Source organism: Gorilla gorilla, chromosome 4, assembly GCF_029281585.2.
Source record: "Gorilla gorilla gorilla isolate KB3781 chromosome 4, NHGRI_mGorGor1-v2.1_pri, whole genome shotgun sequence".
Lineage (NCBI taxonomy): Eukaryota > Metazoa > Chordata > Mammalia > Primates > Hominidae > Gorilla > Gorilla gorilla.
Window position 1 is genome coordinate 136,568,527 of NC_073228.2, and position 21,059 is coordinate 136,589,585.

At 50.4% G+C, this 21,059-nt stretch overlaps 1 protein-coding gene across 3 annotated transcripts; it reads left to right on the forward strand.

Moving 5' to 3' along the window:
- The first annotated feature begins 12,180 nt into the window (after positions 1 to 12,180).
- On the forward strand, positions 12,181 to 20,733 carry IL4 (interleukin 4). 3 transcript variants are annotated; one of them, XM_004042479.5, is made up of 4 exons: positions 12,181 to 12,377; positions 12,651 to 12,698; positions 17,912 to 18,088; positions 20,541 to 20,733. In XM_004042479.5, exons 1-4 carry the CDS (start codon positions 12,243 to 12,245, stop codon positions 20,640 to 20,642), a joined length of 462 nt encoding a protein of 153 aa, XP_004042527.1. In that variant the 5' UTR covers positions 12,181 to 12,242; the 3' UTR covers positions 20,643 to 20,733. The 3 variants fall into 3 exon arrangements, with proteins under 3 accessions (XP_004042527.1, XP_063562838.1, XP_030867171.1); XM_031011311.2 differs by lacking the exon at positions 20,541 to 20,733 and adding an exon at positions 15,982 to 16,082 and having other exon boundaries at positions 12,243 to 12,377; positions 17,912 to 18,605; XM_063706768.1 differs by lacking the exon at positions 12,651 to 12,698.
- The last annotated feature ends 326 nt before the right edge of the window (positions 20,734 to 21,059 follow it).

Below are 21,059 nucleotides of genomic sequence, written 5' to 3' on the forward strand. Positions count from 1 at the left end.
TCTCGCCATTAGGGTGCACACACGCACCACCTCTGTGAACAGGGCTCTGGCTAGGCCACTCCTCAGCAGCTCTTGTTGCTTCCCCATGGCCCTGGCCAGCAGCTGGAGTGCAGAGACCAGCGGGCCTCACCAAGCCACAGCTCCAGGCCATGCCCGTCAGCAACACTTTTCACTGTGACTCTCTGGGAGGTGCCCAGGGCAGAGGGTGACTCCAGGATGGGATGCCTTTGCAGTGGGTGATGGTCTTCAAGAACCAGTCTCAAACTTGTAGTGACAGGCAGGTGCCCTCCCTGGGGAGCCCAGAGCCCCATGGGAACACCACAGTGATGCTCAGAAGTCCCTGAAGGCAGCCGCCCTCGACTGCTCATGGCTGTGTCATTCACGCAACAGCAGAGGACATGGCAGGGAGTTGGCCAGGGGGCTGATGACAGTGGCCAGCTACTCCAGAACCACTCACTTTCCCCAGGGAGAGGCGACGGAAGAAGGCAAACCTGACAGTGCAGGGGGCAGGGGACACTTGGCCTAGAGGAGAGAAGACTGTGGGGGTGAAGAGGGTGATGGTGCAAGAGCTGGGTCTCCAGCAGGCTGTCCCAGGCAGGAGACAGGACCGGCTCTCTGGTGCCAAGCCTATTAAGTCCTGCCACATTTGCTGACGAAATACCTGCGGGGGACCACCCCACAGCAGACACCTGGGCTAGTGACAACCAAGACACCACATGCACTCAAGGTTTAGCCCCTGAAAGAACTCTGTAGAAACAACAGAGGGTCGGGTTGGGGGAGCTGTATGTCCTCCCTTGGGAGGGCCTCCCCTCTGGAGGTGAGCAGTGGCTGCTTCCGCAAAGGACGAAAGAGTCTTGGAAGCCAGGGGAGGTGGGTGGGAGTCAGGGTCTCGGCATTCTTCTCCATCCAGAGCCTAGGGTTTAAGGCTGGAAGGATATTTACCGAGGGTAATGACTTTGTAAACAAGACCTAGAAATCTATCTCCCAGTAGCATCATCTTTGACCCGTGTCCTCTCTGCCCAGCCAAAGTATTGCCCTGCCTATCCAGAAAGATGGAAACCCTTCCAGTGAAATTCCACGTGACTCCCTCAAGAACAAAGACTGGAATTGAGGCTGATGTGGGGCAGGGTTCCTCGGGATCCTCCAAGGCCGTGCTCTGAGCCACACATTCAGGACAGCCTGCGAGGCAGGTGCACAGTGCGGATGGCCGTCCTGGGCCCCACTAGGGGTCTGCAGCTCGCCACTTCCTCAGCCACCGCCGAGCTCCTGTCCCTCACACCTTCCAGGCTGCTCCCCAGGAAGGGGGACCTGTGGTCACTGGCAGTGTGCCCTGGGCTGGAGAGGGCATGGGGCTCTCCAGGGATGAGTGACACCTTACCGAGCCACAGAACCGAGCTGCAGCTGGTGGCGACAGGGAAGGGGCCCTGTCAGGAATGAGAAAGGAAGACAGAACAAGGTAGGTAAGTGTCAGCACTGCAACTGTGGCTGGGAACCTCCCTCCCTGGGGACTGAGCCCTGGTGGTGTTTGCTGGGAGTTTTCTCTAACCACGTGGCCTAAGTTCTTTCATAAACAAGGCAAGCCCTCAGCAGGACTCAGAGAGAAGGGGGTTGAGAAGGGAGAAGAGTGCTTGGTGAGTGGGAGGAAGATGCTGGCCATGGGGCCCAGGGCGGGGAGCCCCTTGGCACCTCGGGAACCCCAGCCCAGGAGGTTTCACTGGAAGAGAGGCTGGGCTTGAGTGAGAAGTGAGACACACGCGAGTTTCCGGTGAACTCGGCACCAAACACCTCAGTTTGCTGCTCAGATGAGGTGTCAGAAAATGCTCCCAGTCACTTGGCGGGTTTCTCCGAGGCTGGCCCCCTGTCCTGCGCAGGACGAGAAGGAGCAGGCCCCAGGGGGACCAGGCCTGCATCTTATTTCCTTGTGACCGAGGCAGCAGCTTGAAGCCTGGCCTTCACCTGGCCCAGCGGCTTATCGCTTTTTCATTAGGGTCAAAGAGAAATGTCTTCTGCTTATGCCCTTCATCTAGCTGGCGCATTGTAACACACTCCAAACCTGTTTCCCACTTCGCCTGCCTCCCTTCTAAGAAGGTCCGGCTGGGGCCAGGCTGACTATGTTCCAGACAGGACAGCCTGGTCAGGGACACACTGGCCAGCTCCTATCTGGCCTTTCTAGGGGTCCAAGCTGGGGTCAGGACTGGTGGCTGTCTCCTCAGCTACCCTCCCCCACACTCATAAAGCCCCATTATCTTCATTCATTTCTCAGCTCCACCCAAAAGCAAGAGGGCAAGGGTTTGCAACAAACTTTCCCAGATCAACTGATTTCTCGGCAGCAAGGGAGGGCCCCATGACAAAGCCATTTGAAATCCCAGAAGCAATTTTCTACTTACGACCTCACTTTCTGTTGCTGTCTCTCCCTTCCCCTCTGCTATACCTTTTCTTGTGGAAAGTGATTCTCTCACAGCGTCGTTCAGAAACACCCCCAGCCATGTGCTGCCTGCCTGGGCAGACGCTGCTGTGTGGTCAGAGGTGACGCAGGCACCAAAATTAAATATAGCAACTCTCGTCAGCTCCACTCTCTGCATCACTATGGACAACTGTGCGGGGGCTGGACACCACTTCCCCAAACCCTCCAGGGAGGAAGGCCCGAGCCACCGATGGCATCCCCTGTAGACCCACAGCCCGATGGCCTGTTGGCCACACAGTCCACAACTCCCTGCCCAGCCCAGGGCCCTGTGCCAGAGGAGCTGTGGTGATGCCACATTGGAAAAAGCAATTTTTATTTACTCTTCTTTATTCTGATCTGTTTCCCACATTTTCTATAATGAGCATGCATTCACTTTCCAATGGGAGACAAGGATAAATTTCATTTTTAAAAAGCAAAAAGAACATGAACGTGATGTCTGCTCCATGGAGGATGTGGACCGAGACAGGCCAGTGAGGAGACCTGGTTGCAGCATCCCCCGGCTGGACCAGCACCAGCACCCCTCAGACCAGCCTAAGTCCTGCCTGGGGAGCCAGCCCTCTCGGGAGAGGAGGTGGGGGTCTGCAGGGGCCTGCAAGGCAGCCCCTCAGCCAGACAGGACTGGCACCGCTCCTCCCATGGGTTGGGCACTCTTGGACCCATCAGATCCCACATTGCCAAAGACAGAGGAAGGTGCTGCCTTCTTGGGGGTCTTCACTAGGCTCTGGCCTGCCAGGGCACAGGAGCCAGTGGGAGTGGGAAGCGAAAGGGTAGGCAGCCCATCTAGCTCTGAGGCTGAAGTGACATTAACACTATGGGGACAGATGGAGCATTCCTGCAGACTCCTCAGCAGCTCTGCCTCTCTTGGGAGAAGGACCTTCCACCTGCTTCTGAAAGGCAAGAGAAGCCAACAGCCTGCAGAGCTACTTCCCCACAGCTCCGCAAAGCGGAGTCTACGCCACTGCCTGCCAGCCTCGTTTCTCTCCTCCCCTCGGTCCCTGTGCCCTTGGATGGGGCCCTCCATGCGTCTGTGCTCTGGGTCCCATCCCCTCCCCTCTCAGGAACACAGGCAGAACATATAGCTGGGGGCTCAGGGTGAAACTAGTCCTAGCTTCAAGCCCCAGCTGTGTCCCTGACTTCTAGTGTTGTTACTTCAGCCACGTCTCAGTGGCTCCGCGGAAATGGAGCTCCACTCATTCATTCAACAAGTATGGATTGAGGCCTTGCCTGGGTGCCAGACCCTGCTCTAGGTGCTGGGGGTCCACTGAACAAAACAAGGTTGCTTCTAGCAGGGAGACAGAATAAGCCAACGAGAGAACACTCAGTGTGTCCGGCGGTGGTAGCTGCTACCGTGGGAAATAGAACAGTCCGGGGCTGCACAGCAGGGAGAGTGCTGTGTTATGCGAGGAGGTTGGAGAAATCCTCCCCATAAGATAAGATGAGAACAGAGACCGGGACGAAACAAGGGGAGGGGACAGCCATGCACAGATCGGGGCAAAGTCATCAAGGGAAAGGGAACTGCAGGTGCTAAGGTCTTGAGCAAGAGCGAGCTGGGGATGCCCTTCCCAGCACTCACGGGTGGCCCTCGGGCTGGAGCAGAGGCCACGGCAAGGGCAGCAGGAGCCCAGCAGGGCCTCAGAGGCCAGGACTGGGCTTCAGTCTAAGTGGAATGGAGTGATGTGGTCTGACTCACATTTTAACAAAGTCACCGTGGCTGCTGTGTGGAGAACGCAACGCAGGGCGAGGGCGGAGCAGGGAGATGAGCGCCAAGGCGCCTGCAGAGATGCTGGTGGGGAGCGATGGTGCTTGTGGTAGTGGAGGACTGGAGAGGGGCGTGTGTGTAAGATACATGTATACATTATACTGCTATCGTATATATTATTTACTTAAATAGTATATTATATAATCCATAAAGTATAGATATAAATATATAATATATAAATGTGCATATATGTTAATATTTACATTTGCTATGCAATTACAATTTTAAAATCTTCTATTACAGAAAATTTCAAATATACACGAAAGTCACTCCCAAGCATCCATTGCCCAGCGTCAACAATGAGCAACTTATGGCCAATTTTGTCAATTTTGTTCCATCTCTACCCCCGCCCCTTCCCCACCACCACCAATCCAAGATGTCACATCAGTGAAAGGAGAGGCTTTGGGGTGGCCTGGATGTGAGCGTGTGAGGTCTTCCCGTGTTGTGTGTGAACAACCGCAAGGATGAAGCCGCCGCTCGCTGAGCTGGGGCAGCCTGTGCTTGATTGTGTCCCATTCAGAACACAGCTGACAACCAACGACGCAGCCTGCAGCCCAACACAGCTGCCCTCCCAGATGCCCATACTGAGCTCTGAGCTCCACCTCATCTGGCCACTTCCTGTGCCCCCAACTGCACTCAGATATCTCATGGGGTCACTGATTATCAACTCCACTCCGTGCAGCAACGCATGTCTGCCCTTATCTAGCCTCACCTACGAGGAACATCGCTGCCGCTGACCACTGCTCCTCCTCCCTGGGCCTCTCTCATGCCTGGACTCTGCACCCTGCCTCACCACCTTCCAGTGTCGCAGGAGTGCCCTGGCTCATTTCTTGTCCCCTGTCTTCTCTCACCCCTTGGCCATATTGTTAGGTCAACAGGAGTGGAGGAGAGCCAGGGTGACACCATTTTAAAATCAACTCCATCTTAAAACTAGCTAGGCATATTCCTTGCCAGTCACTACCCATGGTCATGAGATGTTTACGCCAAGGAAGCAGTTTAGTCACACCCGCAAGGACAAACTCCTACAACAGCAGAATGTCTGGGTGTCCTGATGTCTCATAACAATATATGCTTTCAAGCTATTTACAGTAATGCTTTGATGTACTTACTCACTAAAAGGCCAAGGATAAAACATTCTTTAAATCAACAAAGTACTAAATTTTGTGACACTGTCAGCCCACCTGCACATAGACATAACGTAGCTTGGCTTTTGTATAGACAAGACCCCTATATAAGAAAAGCTTTAAGCAGACAAGGCGTTCCTGCTCATGCTTTCTGAGGACGCCCTACTCTGAGTAGTTTTCTCATCCTTTCTTTACCACACACCACGACTCACCTTGAATTCCTTCCTGTGCGAGATCCAAGAACTCTCTCGGGGTCTGAATCGGGACCCCTTTTTCCAGCAACACTGTGTTCTTCCCCTTGGCTTAGCCACCCTCCCTGTCTACTGCCTGCAGGCTGGACCCTCCCCTGTTCTCAGAGTATGGCCCGTAGCAGCCCCTCAGCTGGTGGCTCCCACCCGCCGCCTGCCCTCTCCCCTGCCTCCTCCCCAAGCCAGAGACCTGGGGCCACCTGCGACTTCCTGCTCTCCCTCACCCCCACATTCAGTCACTTCCAAGTGCTATTAATGATGATGGTGGTGGTGATGGTGATTGCTGGCATTTTCCGGGGGCTTGCAATATGCCAGTCACCACACCAAACACTTCATATTTGTCACCTTCTATAGTATTCCCTCGCCCCTGTAATCAGCCCAGTTTTACAGAGAAGCCTGGACAGGGGAACTTTTCCAAGGTCACCCAGAGCTGGGATTCAGAACCAGCCAGGTCCCGTGGGCACCAAGACACCAGGTCTTAACCTAGACACTGTGCTGGGCCAAATGACTCAAGAGCCCACAGCTCTCCCTGCCACCGTCCCACCGGATTCGCGCCAGCTGCCTCTGTCACAGGCGCCTGCAATGCTCTGGCTGGGTCCCCTCGGCCCATGCTCCCCTCCTGGGAGCCCTCTCTTCAGTGACCTCGGGGCCTTCCACCCGCTGTCCCCTGCCCGCACTCACCCCACCCTGCAGCCCCTGCTCCTGGCTAAAGCCGGCTCATCCCTAACTCTGCTTAAGTGCCCCTCCCTCAGAGAAGTCTCACCTCTTTCCATGACTAGGCCTGTGGGGGTTGGAAAGCACTCTCCTGGGTGCTGGCCTGCAGGACTGACAGAAGAGGAGGGAGGTGAGATTCACCCGACTCAGACCACAGGAATGGCTGGGACAGCAAGCATCAATGAACGAGGCCCGTGGAGACTGGGCTGCATTGTGCGACCTGTATTCCTTTCTCCTAGTTGAATGCCACGTTTCTGACTCCTTTGAAGCGAGCATCTGGCTTTTCCAATTAGATGAAGGCTGACAAGCTGTGGAGGGGAGGGCGGCAGATACCATGTACCTGGTCATTCAGACTAGGGGTGTCCTTGAGCAGACTCATGGTGTAGAAGTCAGACCGGGGGTCTCCTGGAGCAGACTCACAGTGTAGGGGGTCAGCAGAGGCAGCAGCTTTGGAATCCCAGCACTGCAGCCTCAGGGGTGGCTCGCTGAGTGGGTCAGGTCTTTAGGGTTCTGGGCCCAGCCTGGAGCCTGCCCCTCCAGCCCTCCTGACATTCTTAGAAGCACCTACTTTCCTGCAGGAAGTCCTTTCCTGACTAAAGCACCCACAGCTGTGTCTGTTCCCTGTAATGAATCCAGAAACTAAAGTAGGCGGGCTGTAGTGTGGAGACCGTGACCCACCAGAAACAAGGACGGTAACTCAAAGACGGAGGAGGCACATCCAGGAGGAACCTGTGCGGAGGGCCTGTCTGGCCAGATCTCCACTGCCCTGTCCAGACTTGGGCTTGCCTAATAGATGAAGCATCAGTCATTTCAGCAACTCAAGATAGGAGTCATCATCATCATCATCACACTCACTGTGTGCCAGGCACTATTCTAAATACTTGAAAACTTTAAATGTATTCATTCCTCAGAGCAACTTCATGAGACAGGGACAGCTATGACCCCTATTTCACAGATGAGGCTGAGTAGCGTGCCCAAGGTCACACAGCCAGGAGGCACAGCAGCCAGGCCTGACAGACCACCAGGGCCCAGCGTCCCCTCTCTTAGCCACCGTGTACTATAGCAGCCTCTGTTAACAGACCCCCTTTCTGGATGACACATGCCAAGTACTTTCCATGGAACCACTCACTTGCTCCTCACAAGGAAGAGCCACATTATTCCCATTTCACAGGTGAGAAAATTGAGACCCAGAGAGAGTTAATGATCTACTCATGGTCACAGAGTTGATAAGGGCTCATTTGCTGGACTCCAAACGCAGTGCTCATAACTGTTACGTTCCAGGGCCTGAAGGAAAAACTCTGCATCCATGGAGGGGCCAGCGCTGGTTCTCAGCTCTCACACAGGGGAGGGGAAGGGGCCTGTGACCCACACAGCCAGAGAGCAGTATTCAACCTCCCTCCTGAACTTTGGTGCCAGTCCCACCACACCCCGCCAAGGCACTGCCCATGGCCCTGCAGGCTCGGAGACTCCTTCGCAGTGGTGGTAGTGGTGGTGATCACTGCCCTCCTCTTTGTCCCTGACAATGCAGGCACCCACCTTCCCCATCTCTACCCACCTGCCGCACCTGCAGCTGCCATGGTGCTGTCCCTGCAGGTGAGGATGGCCCATCCCCCCCTTCTGCCCTCTGGGGAGACTCCTGGTCACTCTCGAATGTTCTGGACAGTTTATCCTTTCATCTTTGGCCTCATTTCACCATTGAAACAAACAAAACAAGCTGGATTCTGCTTCTGAGCTGAAGGTGCCCACCTAATATTCCCTTTTCACTCACCAGCTCTGCCCTCAGAGCCTCAAGCCCAGGGTCTGCCCTTTAGTGGGTGCTTAGAAAAACACCAGATGGACACATAAATGGCTGTTCCACTGCCCCCCCAGACACCCCAGAACCCCGCCCTCCCCACCAGCTCCCCTTCTGCATCCCGACTCTCCTTGAGAACCTATTTGGCAGAAGCCCTCCAGCAAGTCCGCAGCTTGATGAGCTCCCTCCTGTGTTAACTGGAACCGCTGCTGTACTTCATTCCACATAATAGTTCATCGGATCCAAAGTCCCCACCTGCCTTGGAAGCAACCACCTGCTCTTCTCATAACTCTCCTCCAGTTTGTGCAGTGAAGAATCAAACTTTATCCAAGAAGTCTGGCCTTTGTCCTGGCTCTTGGGAGGTCCTACCAGCTACAAACCCTTGGAGTAAACAATGTGGCTAGTCCTTGTCACCAGTTCCCAGGAGGTAGCCCCAAATTCCTAGGGATTTCCCAAGTGATAGGAGTATCTTATTATTCATGGTGGTCTCTGAGAGTTTATGCGAGTGAAGTGACTCATGGTGGGCCCTAAGTAGTTTTTGCTGACAATACGACCATGGAGGGGCTGGCCACGCCACTGAGGTTCTGTGATATCAGCCTGGCCTCCCAGAAGGAGACCAGGAAGATGAGTTCAACCCAGTGGCCAATGAGTCCATCAACCACACCTATATGATAAGACTCAAATAAAAACTCTGGACCCCAAAGCTCAAGTGAGCCTCCCTGCTTGGAAATAGTCAGCATTTTGTCACACGTCAAAGTGCTGAGAAGGTGATGCCTCTGACGCCACACGGGGAAGACAATGAGAGCTTTGTGTTTGGTCCCCTCCTCCATCTCGCCCCTGTGTCTCCTCTTTTGGCTGGTTCTGATTTGAATGCTTTTGTTATGATAAAACTGTGGCCTTACGTATAGCACTCTCCTGAGTTCTGTCAGTCATCCTAGTGCATTCTGGAACCTGAGGGGTAGTGGAAACTCCCAGATTTGCAGCCAGTCAGCAGTGAGGGTGGGCTGGGGACCCCTGAATGTGCAGCTGGCGTCTGAAGCAAGGGCAGTGTTGTGGGGGACCATACCCCTCACCTGTGAGGTGTGGCTCATCTCAGGTGGTTTGGCATCTGAAGCCACTGCATTTAGTTTGGTAACCTTGCTGCCCAGTCCCAGTGGAAGGATCCTAAATATGGTCTAAGGACCTCCTGATACAATTATCCAGATTCTCTCCTTCACAGAACTTGAGGCACTGCGATAAGATCCAAAACTATATATACACAGTGGAATACTATACAGCCTTAAAAAAGAAGGAAACGCTGTCATTCACCACAACATGGATGAACCTGGAGGACATTATGCTAAGTGAAAAAAGCCAGGCACAGACAGACAAATACCACATGATCTCACGCATATGTGAAATATAAAAAAGCCAAACTCAGGGAGGCAGAGAGTAGGATGATGGACACCAGGGGCTGGGAGGGTAGTGATCAGGAAGATGTTGGTCAAAGGATATAAAATTTCAACTGGGAGGAGTTAAGTTAAAGAGAGCCATTGTACGACATGGTGACAACAGTTGATAACAATGTCTTGTATACTTAAAAATCATGAAGACAGGCCAGGCGCAGTGGCTCACACCTGTAATCCCAGCACTTTGCGGGGGCTGAGGTGGGTAGATAACCTGAGGTCAGGAGTTCGAGACCAGCCTGGCCAACATGGTAAAACCCTGTCTGTATTAAAAATACAAAAATTAGCTGGGCGTGGTGGCAGGCACCTGTAATCCCAGCTACTCGGGAGGCTGAGGCAGGAGAATTGCTTGAGCTCAGGAGGCAGTAAGCTGAGACTGCGCCATCGCACTCCAGTCTGGGCAACAGAGCAAGACTCTATCTCAAAATAAATAAATAAATCACAGAGTAGATTTTAAATGTTCTTACCAAAAATAAATATGTGAAGTATTGTATAACTAGCTTGATGTAGCAATTCCATAACATGCACATTTCAAAACATTACATCATACAGCACAAATATGTGCAATACTTATTTGTCAATTTAATAATAATAAGGGAAGAAAAGATCCAAAACAGAGGCAAAACCTTGGCCGGGCATGGTGGTTCACGCCTATAATCCCAGCACTTTGGGAGGCTGAGGTGGGTGGATCATTTTGAGGCCAGGAGTTTGACACCAGCCTAGCCAACATGGTGAAACCCCATCTCTACTAAAAAAAAAAAAAAAAAAATACAGAAATTAGCCAGGCGTGGTGGCATGTGCCTGTAATCCCAGCTACTCAGGAAGCTGAGGCTGGAGAATGCCTTGAGCCCAGGAGTTCAAGGCTACAGTAAGCTATGATCACCACTGCACTCCAGCCTGGGTGACAGAGTATGGGGGGCAGGGGGTGGTGAGGGGGGGCGGGGAGGTGGAACAGAGGCAAAACCTTAGCAACACACATTTTTAGATGATCTTCCAGAATAAATTCATAGGGAGGCCCAGGCACAGTGGCTCACGCCTGTAATCCCAGCACTTTGGGAGGCCGAGGCAGGCGGATCACGAGGTCAGGAGATTGAGACCATCCTGGCTAACACGGTGAAACCCCGTCTCTACTAAAAATACAAAAAATTAGCCGGGCGTGGTGGCAGGTGCCTGTAGTCCCAGCTACTCGGGAGGCTGAGGCAGGAGAATGGCATGAACCCAGGAGGCGGAGCTTGCAGTGAACTAAGATCACGCCACTGCACTCCAGCCTGGGTGACAGAGCAAGACTCCGTCTCAAAAAAAAAGAAAAAAGAAATTCATAGGGAAAAGAAGGTCAGAGACCAAGGGAAGGGAAGGTTCTGGGAGAAAAGCAGGGGGCAGGCAGGGCCCAAGAATCCTGCTGCCTGTGAGCCCTTACTGGGAGGTGGGGTGGCCTTGCACAGGGCCCAGGCACCTGAGTGAGTGGTGGGGTCCTTACGTTCACTGCTGGGGTGAGGCAATGAGCACCTTATTGTGTCCACATGAATTCAATAAAAAACAAGCAGGGCAGGTGGTGGGGCACTGACTAGGAGGGCTGATTTGTAAGTTGGTAAGACTGTAGCTCTTTTTCCTAATTAGCTGAGGATGTGTTTAGCTTCCATTCAAAAAGTGGGCATTCCTGGCCAGGCATGGTGGCTCACACCTGTAATCTCAGAGCTTTGGGAGACTGAGGTAGGAGGATCACTTGAGCCCAGGAATTTGAGATGAGCCTAGGCAACACAGTGAGACTTTTATCTCTATCAAAAAATAAAAATAAAAATGAGCCAGGCATGGTGCGGTGGCACACACCTACTACTAGGGGGGCTGAGGTGGGAGGATCACTTGAGCCTGGGAGGTTGAGGCTGCAGTGATCCCTGATCACAACATTGCATTTCAGCCTGGGTGACAGAGTGAGACCCTGTCTCAGAAAAAAAAAAAAAAAAAAGTCATTCCTGAAACCTCAGAATAGACCTACCTTGCCAAGGGCTTCCTTATGGGTAAGGACCTTATGGACCTGCTGGGACCCAAACTAGGCCTCACTTGATACGACCTGTCCTTCTCAAAACACCTAAACTTGGGAGAACATTGTCCCCCAGTGCTGGGGTAGGAGAGTCTGCCTGTTATTCTCCCTCTATGCAGAGAAGGAGCCCCAGATCAGCTTTTCCATGACAGGACAGTTTCCAAGATGCCACCTGTACTTGGAAGAAGCCAGGTTAAAATACTTTTCAAGTAAAACTTTCTTGATATTACTCTATCTTTCCCCAGGAGGACTGCATTACAACAAATTCGGACACCTGTGGCCTCTCCCTTCTATGCAAAGCAAAAAGCCAGCAGCAGCCCCAAGCTGATAAGATTAATCTAAAGAGCAAATTATGGTGTAATTTCCTATGCTGAAACTTTGTAGTTAATTTTTTAAAAAGGTTTCATTTTCCTATTGGTCTGATTTCACAGGAACATTTTACCTGTTTGTGAGGCATTTTTTCTCCTGGAAGAGAGGTGCTGATTGGCCCCAAGTGACTGACAATCTGGTGTAACGAAAATTTCCAATGTAAACTCATTTTCCCTCGGTTTCAGCAATTTTAAATCTATATATAGAGATATCTTTGTCAGCATTGCATCGTTAGCTTCTCCTGATAAACTAATTGTCTCACATTGTCACTGCAAATCGACACCTATTAATGGGTCTCACCTCCCAACTGCTTCCCCCTCTGTTCTTCCTGCTAGCATGTGTCGGCAACTTTGTCCACGGACACAAGTGCGATATCGCCTTACAGGAGATCATCAAAACTTTGAACAGCCTCACAGAGCAGAAGGTGAGTACCTATCTGGCACCATCTCTCCAGATGTTCTGGTGATGCTCTCAGTATTTCTAGGCATGAAAACGTTAACAGCTGCTAGAGAAGTTGGAACTGGTGGTTGGTGGCAGCCCAGGGCACACAGCGAGGCTTCTCCCCTGCCACTCTTTTTTCTGAGGGTTTGTAGGAAGTTTCCTCAGTTGGAGGGAGTGAGAGCTGCTCATCAAGGACTTCTCTGTCCGGTTGGAGGTTAACTCTGTCTCTTGCTCTCTCGTTTCTGCCTGGACCAAGACTCTGTGCACCGAGTTGACCGTAACGGACATCTTTGCTGCCTCCAAGGTAAGAAGCCGTCCCACGGTCTGTTTTAGCAAATGGGGAGATCCATCCCCAAGTGTCTGAACAAGAAACTTGTCTAATGGAAAACGAGCGGGCCCAAATTAACTCTAAGGTGTTAGATGTTTTCAAAGAACGAGAAGTCTGATCTTTACTCTTAAGCATGTTTTGGTCTTTCTGGTTTCACTTGATTTAGAAGATGTGTAATAGAAAGCTTACATGCTGTAGTCCTGTCTCAGATCCTGGTCAAAGAAAAGCCCTCTTGGGTTTTACTTAGCTTTGGCATAGTGCCTGGAACGTAGGAGGCACTCAATAAATGCCTGTTGAATGAGAGAATTTTTCTGGCCCATACATTTCTGAAAAACCAAATACTCTCACAGAAACAGATATTGAGATGACAGGTTGAGGGAGCTTTCATTTTGTCTAAGAGACTTCCTATGGCAACAGAAAAGGTATCGCCAGAGCCCCTCCTCTTCCACAGCCTGGCCACCTAACAGCCCTCTGGGTTCCGGGGCTGGCCGTCCAGAGCTCCTCAGCTTGCTCTGGCCGGCCGAACTCCCCTCCAGCTCGGTCTGGAACCATCCTGCTGGGCAGCGTCCAGCACATCCCTGCTTCGGGCTGCCTGGGCACCTCGCCTCTCTGCCTCCTGTGCTGCCTCACCCCCACCCCTCTATCTGTAGTGGGAGGAGATAGATTTGACAGCTGATAGTGCATTTTCTCTGACAAACACATGACTACAGCCGTATCAATAGTTTTGTGCATTTCAGTTCCTGTTTTCATGGAAACACACGGCTGAGAATGAAAGCCCCAAAGCCTCAATTTCACAGTGGTCTCCTAACTACCTGCTTTCCATGCGAACTAGGGAGATGATATGGCCAGGAGTGAAGCCCTGTGTGTTGGGCAGGGTCACACTCCAGCACCCAGACCATAGAACAGGGCCCATCCTGCTTCATGAGGGAAACTGCTCTTCGGGCCTTCAGCTGGACTATCTCATTTCATTAGTTATCCCGGGAGTCCGACACAGGATGAGATTCTGAAGGGCAAATACACACTTTTTTCTTTTTTTTTGAGATAGGGTCTTGTTCTGTCACCCAGGCTGGAGTGCAGTGGTGCGATTTCAGCTCATAGCAGCCTCCACCTCCCAGGCTCAAGCTATCTTCCTACCTCAGCCTCCCAAGTAGCCGGGACGACAGGTGTGCACCACCACGCCTGGCTAATTTTTGTATTTTTTTGTAGAGATGGAGTCTTGCCATTTTGCCCAGGCTTGTCTCGAACTTCTGAGCTCAAGCAATCCATCCACCTCGGCCTCTCAAAGTGCTGGGATTAGCCACTGCACCTGGGCAACAGTTTATGTGTGTGTGTGTGTGTATATATATGTATGTGTGTATATATATGTGTGTGTGTATGTATATATGTGTGTGTGTATGTATATATATGTGTGTGTGTGTGTGTGTGTGTGTATATATATATATATATAAAATCTCCAAGTCCATCCAACCGAGATGGCTCCTACTAGAAACCAAGAGTCCACCGGGTTGAGCACCGGGTCTCTGGAGGCCTGTGGCACTGCTGAGAAGGCTCTAACAAAGCCAAGGGAAGGGCCACCTCACTAGAAGCCAGGCCTGGAGGAAGGGTGAGGGCTGAGGGCCTGGAAGTAAGACTGCCTGTGGTTTTAGAACCAGCTCTGCCACTGACTAGCTGTGTGGCTGGCCTTCAGCACATCTTCACACCTCTCTGCACCTCAGTTTCCACATGTGAAGATATGAAAGTGATTGTGAAGGTGATTGCAAGGTTGATTGGAATCCAGCTCTTGAGTTAGTGCAAAGTGTTATTGTGAGATGATATAACCATGATTAAAAGCAAGAACAGGTGCAGAGAAGCAATGATTCTAAGAAGGAGGGGACCGGGTTGGAAAGGATCAAACCATCCAGGATGCCGAGCCTGGGGCAATCCATCTGGGCTGTTTCTGGAAGACCCCCGGGTGCAGGCCAGGACACTGCTGCCCTCCCGTCCTTAACTCCCCTCTTCACTCAGTCCTCACTCACCTCCCTCTCACACACACAGACATCTCCTAGAATAATCCCCACTGCCTGCCTTCACTCTTACCCGTCTCATTCGCCTTCCCTGAACTTCATCCTCCTGGAGTTCACGATCTCACTCTTCACTCTTTTCTTCCCCTCGAAGATTCAGCACTGCTTACTTACATGTTATTTCAGAACAGTGAAATGTTGCTATTTTCAAAAACCTACAAAGGTGGTATGCAGAGGAAAAGGTACTTGTGTTCCCAAAGAAAACATCTTTCCAAAATCCAGCCTATTGATTTTATTTCTTCGGGGGAACAAGAATTTTAGTATCTCTAAGTTGGGTAGCATTCTACTCTTGGCAGTTGCTGGAAATAAGGCACTGGTCTAGGTCCTGGGCTTCACAGGTAACACCTGTCAGGGTGTCTATGAAGTCAAGGCTGTCTGAGGAACAGCAAAGTGGGAAGAAGCAAGCTGGCTGGCTGATGAAGGGTTTCTTGGGTGGACAAGTAGCTGGAGCTATTTCCTATTTACCAAAGAGAGCTAAAGTTCATAATTCTACAGAGAGTTCCATAATGAACCTCAAATACCTCTGTTTTTTGAAGGAGTTTCTCATATAGAGCACTAGCTGACTATCCTGGGCAGGATGGGAGATAATGAATGCAGTGCCAATCGGGCTGGATTTATATGGTCCTCAGTGAGGCTGGTCAAGAACCGAGTTAGAACTCTCACAAAGTCACTGCCACAGAAGAAATCTCCCAAGTGGCTGTTTCCTGACATTCCCAGGAGGGACAGACCCCCTTCTGAGTCACTCCCTAAGCAGTTCTGAACTGTGAGGTCAGCCAGGCTGTCCAAGTGCACTCCCTGAGCCACTGGCAGACACACTCAGCAGCCAGAGCTAGACAGGCAGGTGGAAGGAGTCCAGGGCCATGGCAGGGATGGAGTGTCGCCCCCTCGCTGTGATGCCAGAGCAACTAAAACGTTAAGGCCTTGCACTAAAGCTGCCCTTAGGATGCATTCTTTTAAAGTTTTTCCATTTAATGCAGACTCTTTTCAATTCTTATTTTATCCTTGTTTCCTTTAGAAAGTCCTTTGAAAAATATCTTTAGAGGGTTTTTTCCTATACTATGTGGCCATATACGGGTCAAAATTAAGTTTAATTTCCAGGCTCCAAGCCAGCGTTTCAGAAAAATCTCACCAAGGTTTGTGGTAAAAGAAGCAAAGGGCTGACTTTTTGGTTTTCTTGAATCTCACTGTTCCCTCTGCAGCAGCATGCATGTCTGCCCACCTCCAGACACACAGGCACCATCTGCCGCCCCCCATCAGCCCGTGTCCCTTCCACCTCGACTCGCCTACAAAGCCCAGAGAGGTCTGTTTCTTGGCTCCAAGAGCCCAAAGATACTGACACACTCTTACATTTCCAACTAGAATCAGGAACGAGGAGTGACTCTGTCAGTTCATTAAGTAAATGTCTTTCTAACCGCTCTGCCCATGGGACATCACGCCCCACAGAGGAAAGGGGAAGCTTCTGTAGCCTGGGATTCTGGTGCCTCAGTCTGGGTCTAGACTTCCCTGAAAAAACGTTAAAATATGAACTGCATTCCTAGAATTTAGCCTACATAAATAAGAGATGAACACAAAGATTTATATAGTTTACTCACTGCCGCTTATTTACAGAAGCAAAAATCTGCCACGATAGGGGCCTGACAAATGACAGTATCACTATGCAATGCGTTTCTACGCAGCTCTCAATCCCATGTTCTCTAATACCACCGAAGGGCTTAGGAAATGCTTATGGTATATGTAAAGAGTAAAAAAGTTACAAAACAGTATCAACAGTTGACCCCTATTTTAAAAAGTATTTTAAAAGTGTGACGATATTTACCAAAATATTAACAGCAGTAGTTACCTCTGGCTGGTGGAATGAGTGAATGTATTTTTGTTGAATACATATTACCTTTATAGTAAATATATGTTATCTTGATCATCAGAAAAAAAAATATGTAAGAACTTGAAAGCTGCTTGGACAGTGCTGCTGATAGAAACCCCTGAGCATCTTGTCACTGTTCTTCTGATTCAGAGGGTCTGGGTGGGGCAGGGGTGGTCTGAGATTCTGTATTTCTAAGAAGCTCCCAGTGATGTCCATGCTGCTGGTCCATGGACCACACTTTGAGTATCAAGGGACCAGAGCATGTCGGGGGAGAGGCTGGGGATAGCTTTCTTTATCTGAACTGGATAAAGGACCTGGGCTCAAACTAAGAACCCTCTCCAGGTTCTGCATCTTTGTTCTTCAGTGAAAAATGAGAGGACACACCAGGCCAGGTTCAGACTGAGACACAATCCCTCTCCTGGGTTCCCAATGACTTGTCTCTTGTCCATTCCCTTCTTTAAGGCTAAGGGCCCCCAGGAAGAGCCATGTGGCCAGACCCTCACAGTTGCTGGCATTCCAAGGAGATTCTCACTCTGCACCATTTGGGGCCAAAAGGCCCCTTACAGAAGCTCTGCCCAAGGCTCAGCTCAATGGCACCTGCTCCCAGAGCCTCCTCTGATCTCCCAGGACACTTTTCCCTGATCTGTGCACTTATCTCTTGCTGCCTGGCGAAATGTCTTAGCTCCTCACTTGGACCATGTGCTGCTCTCCTCTCCCATGGGGAGGGCCAAACGGAGAGTGCTGCCCAAAGCAGCAGAGTCCAGGCCAAAGGATGTGCACTCATTTATCCAACAGGCATGCAGGATTTCCAGGGAAAGCTGGATTTTAAAACCTCTGGGAACAAGAGCAGAACCTGACTGAGAGCTCATGTGGGCACTTTCCATAGCAGAATAGCTCATGAGGTATAGAGACACGGACGCAGAACATGGGCTGTAGCGACAGATGGTCCTGCATTCTAGTCCCCACTGTGCCTTTTCCTCATGGGATGACTTTATTCAGGTACCCTTTCGGCAAAATCCTCCAAGAGAAAGGAAACTGGGAGGTTCTGGGGAGAAGGCTGCTGCGTTTGCATTTGGGAGAGGTTGTTGACAGAGGTTTATGTCTGTGGCAAGCAGCCTTCCTTCAGTGGAATACTTGAAGACAGGTCTGTAGTTGAGCAAACTCACCTCCATTTGTCCTCCTGGAAAGAAGAAATCAAGAGGAAAAATCTCTCTCCCATCCTCCAAATGGAGCTGGCACATTGCTATCTGTGGCATTTGTCTTTCCAGAACACAACTGAGAAGGAAACCTTCTGCAGGGCTGCGACTGTGCTCCGGCAGTTCTACAGCCACCATGAGAAGGACACTCGCTGCCTGGGTGCGACTGCACAGCAGTTCCACAGGCACAAGCAGCTGATTCGATTCCTGAAACGGCTCGACAGGAACCTCTGGGGCCTGGCGGGCTTGGTAAGCTGCACTGTATTCCTGGCAAGCCGGCCGCGTGGCTCCTGGTGGACAGCAGCCTCACTTCTAAACACTCCTCCTTAGGAGCTGCAGCACCCTTGGTCAACCCATTCATTCATTCACTCATTCAATAAGTATTTGCTGAAGTTCCACAAGTGCTGGGTGTGGTTCTAGGTGCTGAGGACGTGTCACTAAAGACATGCAGGCCGAGTCCCTGTTCTCATGGAATGTTCTAATGGGAGAGTTAGAAAAACAAACATGTAAAATGATGGCCAGTAGTGATACGTGCTACAAAGAAAAACAGGAATAAAGAACATAAGAGTCATGGGGGAGGGGGCTGACTTAGGAGCTGGTGACATTATCTGAGCAGATATTTGAATTGAGGGAGCAGGCCACATGACTAACTAGGGAGACCATTCCAGGCAGAAGGAGGAGGTATGCAAAGGCCTTAGGATGGAAATGAACTAACTTCCTGTATTTAAAGACCAGTAGGAAGGCCAGTGTGGCTGGATCAGAGTGAGTGAGGGGTAGTTTCCAGGACAGCAGATCACACAAGGCCTTTAGATTCCACCACGAGTATGGCAGGGAACACCTGCAGAGCTTTGGGCAGGACAAAGACTGTACAATCTGATTTACGTGATTTAAAAGGGTCAGTCTGGCTACTGTGTGGTAAATAGGCTGAAAGGGGGAAAGCATAGAAGCAAGATGGCCTGTTGGGAGGCTACCACAGTAAACCAGGCTAGAGATGATGGTGGCGTGGACAGAATGGGAGCAGTCGAGGTGAATAGATTTGGGATATGACTAAAAATAAAACCAGAAGGATTTGCTGACAGATCGGTTGTAAGGGGTAAGATACAGGGGAGGAAAAGATGACCTCTTTGTTCCTGCCCAAACCCCTCTGGCGATGGTCAGTACTGTTTACAGAGAGATGAAAGACTGGCGGCAAGGCAGGGCTGGAGGTTGAGCAGAAGATCAAGAGTTCAATTTTGTACATCGTACATGTAAGGTGGCTGTTGGATAGCCAAGTGAAGGTTGAGAAGATGGTTAGAAAAGTCTGGAACTTAGGGGAGAGGTCAGAACTTGCAATACAAAAAGGAGAGTCCTTAGATAGATACTGCTGAAAGTCTGAATGACAGAAAGGGAGAGATCAAAGGACTGAGCCTGAGATCAACACATGGAGGTCAGGAGAGGAGGATCCAGCCAAGGGGCCTGAGGAGGAGTGACCAGTGAGGCAGGAGAACACTGGAAAGTGGGCGGTACCCCAGGAAGCCGGTGAAGACACTCAAGGAGGGAGGGTTGACTGTGTCAAATGTACTGAAAGGACAGGTCAGGTGAGGACCAAGAAAGGCCCCTGGGTTTGGCTGATGGAGGCCATGGGTGAGGCTGATGTAAATGGAGAGGCAGGAAGGAAAGCCCAGCTGGAGTGGGCTCACCAAGGATAGGGTGGCGAGAGGAGACAAGGAAGGAACAGTGAGGGCAGAACACTCTTTGAAGATGTTTAGCTATAAGGCTGCAGAGAAACTGACCCACAGCTGCAGGGCAGTTATGGAGTGAGGGAAGCTCTTTTAAGGTTGGGGGTATACCCAGCATGTTAATGCACCTGGGGAAATGGTCCGGTGGAGCAGGGAGAACTGAAGAGAGCAGAAAGAGGAAGAATCATTAGGGGGCAGAAGTCCTTGTAGCCCAGAGTAGATGTTATCTAATATCGAGTGGAGGAATTAATTGGCTTTAGAGGAGAACAAGGACATGTATCCCCTCTCTGGGCCTATCACCTTGTAGACAATGGGATAGGTCATGGGATAGGAACTTGGCACAACACATGTTCTCTCTTCTAATTCTCTCCATTATCTTGTGAAGCAGGCAAGTAGGCAAACAATTGTCCCAACTTTACAAAAGAAACTGAAGCTTTTATAAATTAAGTAGTACATCCTAAGCAATACAATTAATAAATGGTAGAGCTGAGATTCAAACTGAAGCAGTGGCCTAGGGGTAGCATCTGGAATCCTTCCCACCTTTAGGACTGCTGTGCTGCGGTGCTGCTGTTTAATGGCAGGAGGGCCACATGACTGAATCTCTCTCAGCAGTCCAGGCAGTCATGCAGAAGGCCCAGTAGAGCACCAGGCAGGTCTGAGCCAGCATCTTCAAGTTCCACCCTCTGAGCAAGCACCTAGCTGTGACACACCTCTCCAGAGACTGCACTCCCCCCCGCCCCACCCACCCCGAAAGCAGATAGGTAATGGTATACAGTAACCATTTCTAGAAGTGTAAGTAGTATGCACCCAAAATAGGCAAAACCTGCTGGCCTAGTGATAGAGACAACTCCCAGTCAGGCTAGACTGGAGGCCTTGGTTTTATAAGTGTTCAGGTGACAAGTGCCAGAGTAGGCTTGATCAAGTAGACAGGCAGGCAAGACAAATGCTTACCAATGCAAGCTAATGATATGTTTCTTTTGCAGAATTCCTGTCCTGTGAAGGAAGCCAACCAGAGTACGTTGGAAGACTTCTTGGAAAGGCTAAAGACGATCATGAGAGAGAAATATTCAAAGTGTTCGAGCTGAATATTTTAATTTATGAGTTTTTGATAGCTTTATTTTTTTAATATTTATATATTTATAACTCATCACAAAATAAAGTATATATAGAATCTAACAGCAATGGCATTTAATGTATTGGCTATGTTTACTTGACAAATGAAATTATGGTTTGCAACTTTTAGGGAAATCAATTTAGTTTACCAAGAGACTATAAATGCTATGGGAGCAAAACAGGAAAGACCACTTCCCCCTCGAGGGGTTCCCTCTCGAGTTAGGGACATAACGCACAAGATAATTAAAGAATACAAGGCCACACAAGATGTAAATAAGACACCTTGGGTCCAAGAGTGCTATGGATTACCATATATTTCTGAACAGAAAAGGTATCAACCGGATGTCTAAAACGTTCTTCCCCCACTGGCACAAGGATTGTTATACTGA

Coding starts and splice junctions, on each gene's coding strand:
- IL4 (XM_004042479.5), top strand. CDS start 12,243: ATGGGTCTCACCTCCCAACTGCTTCCCCCTCTGTTCTTCCTGCTAGCA. Junction 12,378..12,650: donor ACAGCCTCACAGAGCAGAAG/GTGAGTACCTAT, acceptor GCCTGGACCAAG/ACTCTGTGCACCGAGTTGAC. Junction 12,699..17,911: donor ACATCTTTGCTGCCTCCAAG/GTAAGAAGCCGT, acceptor TTGTCTTTCCAG/AACACAACTGAGAAGGAAAC.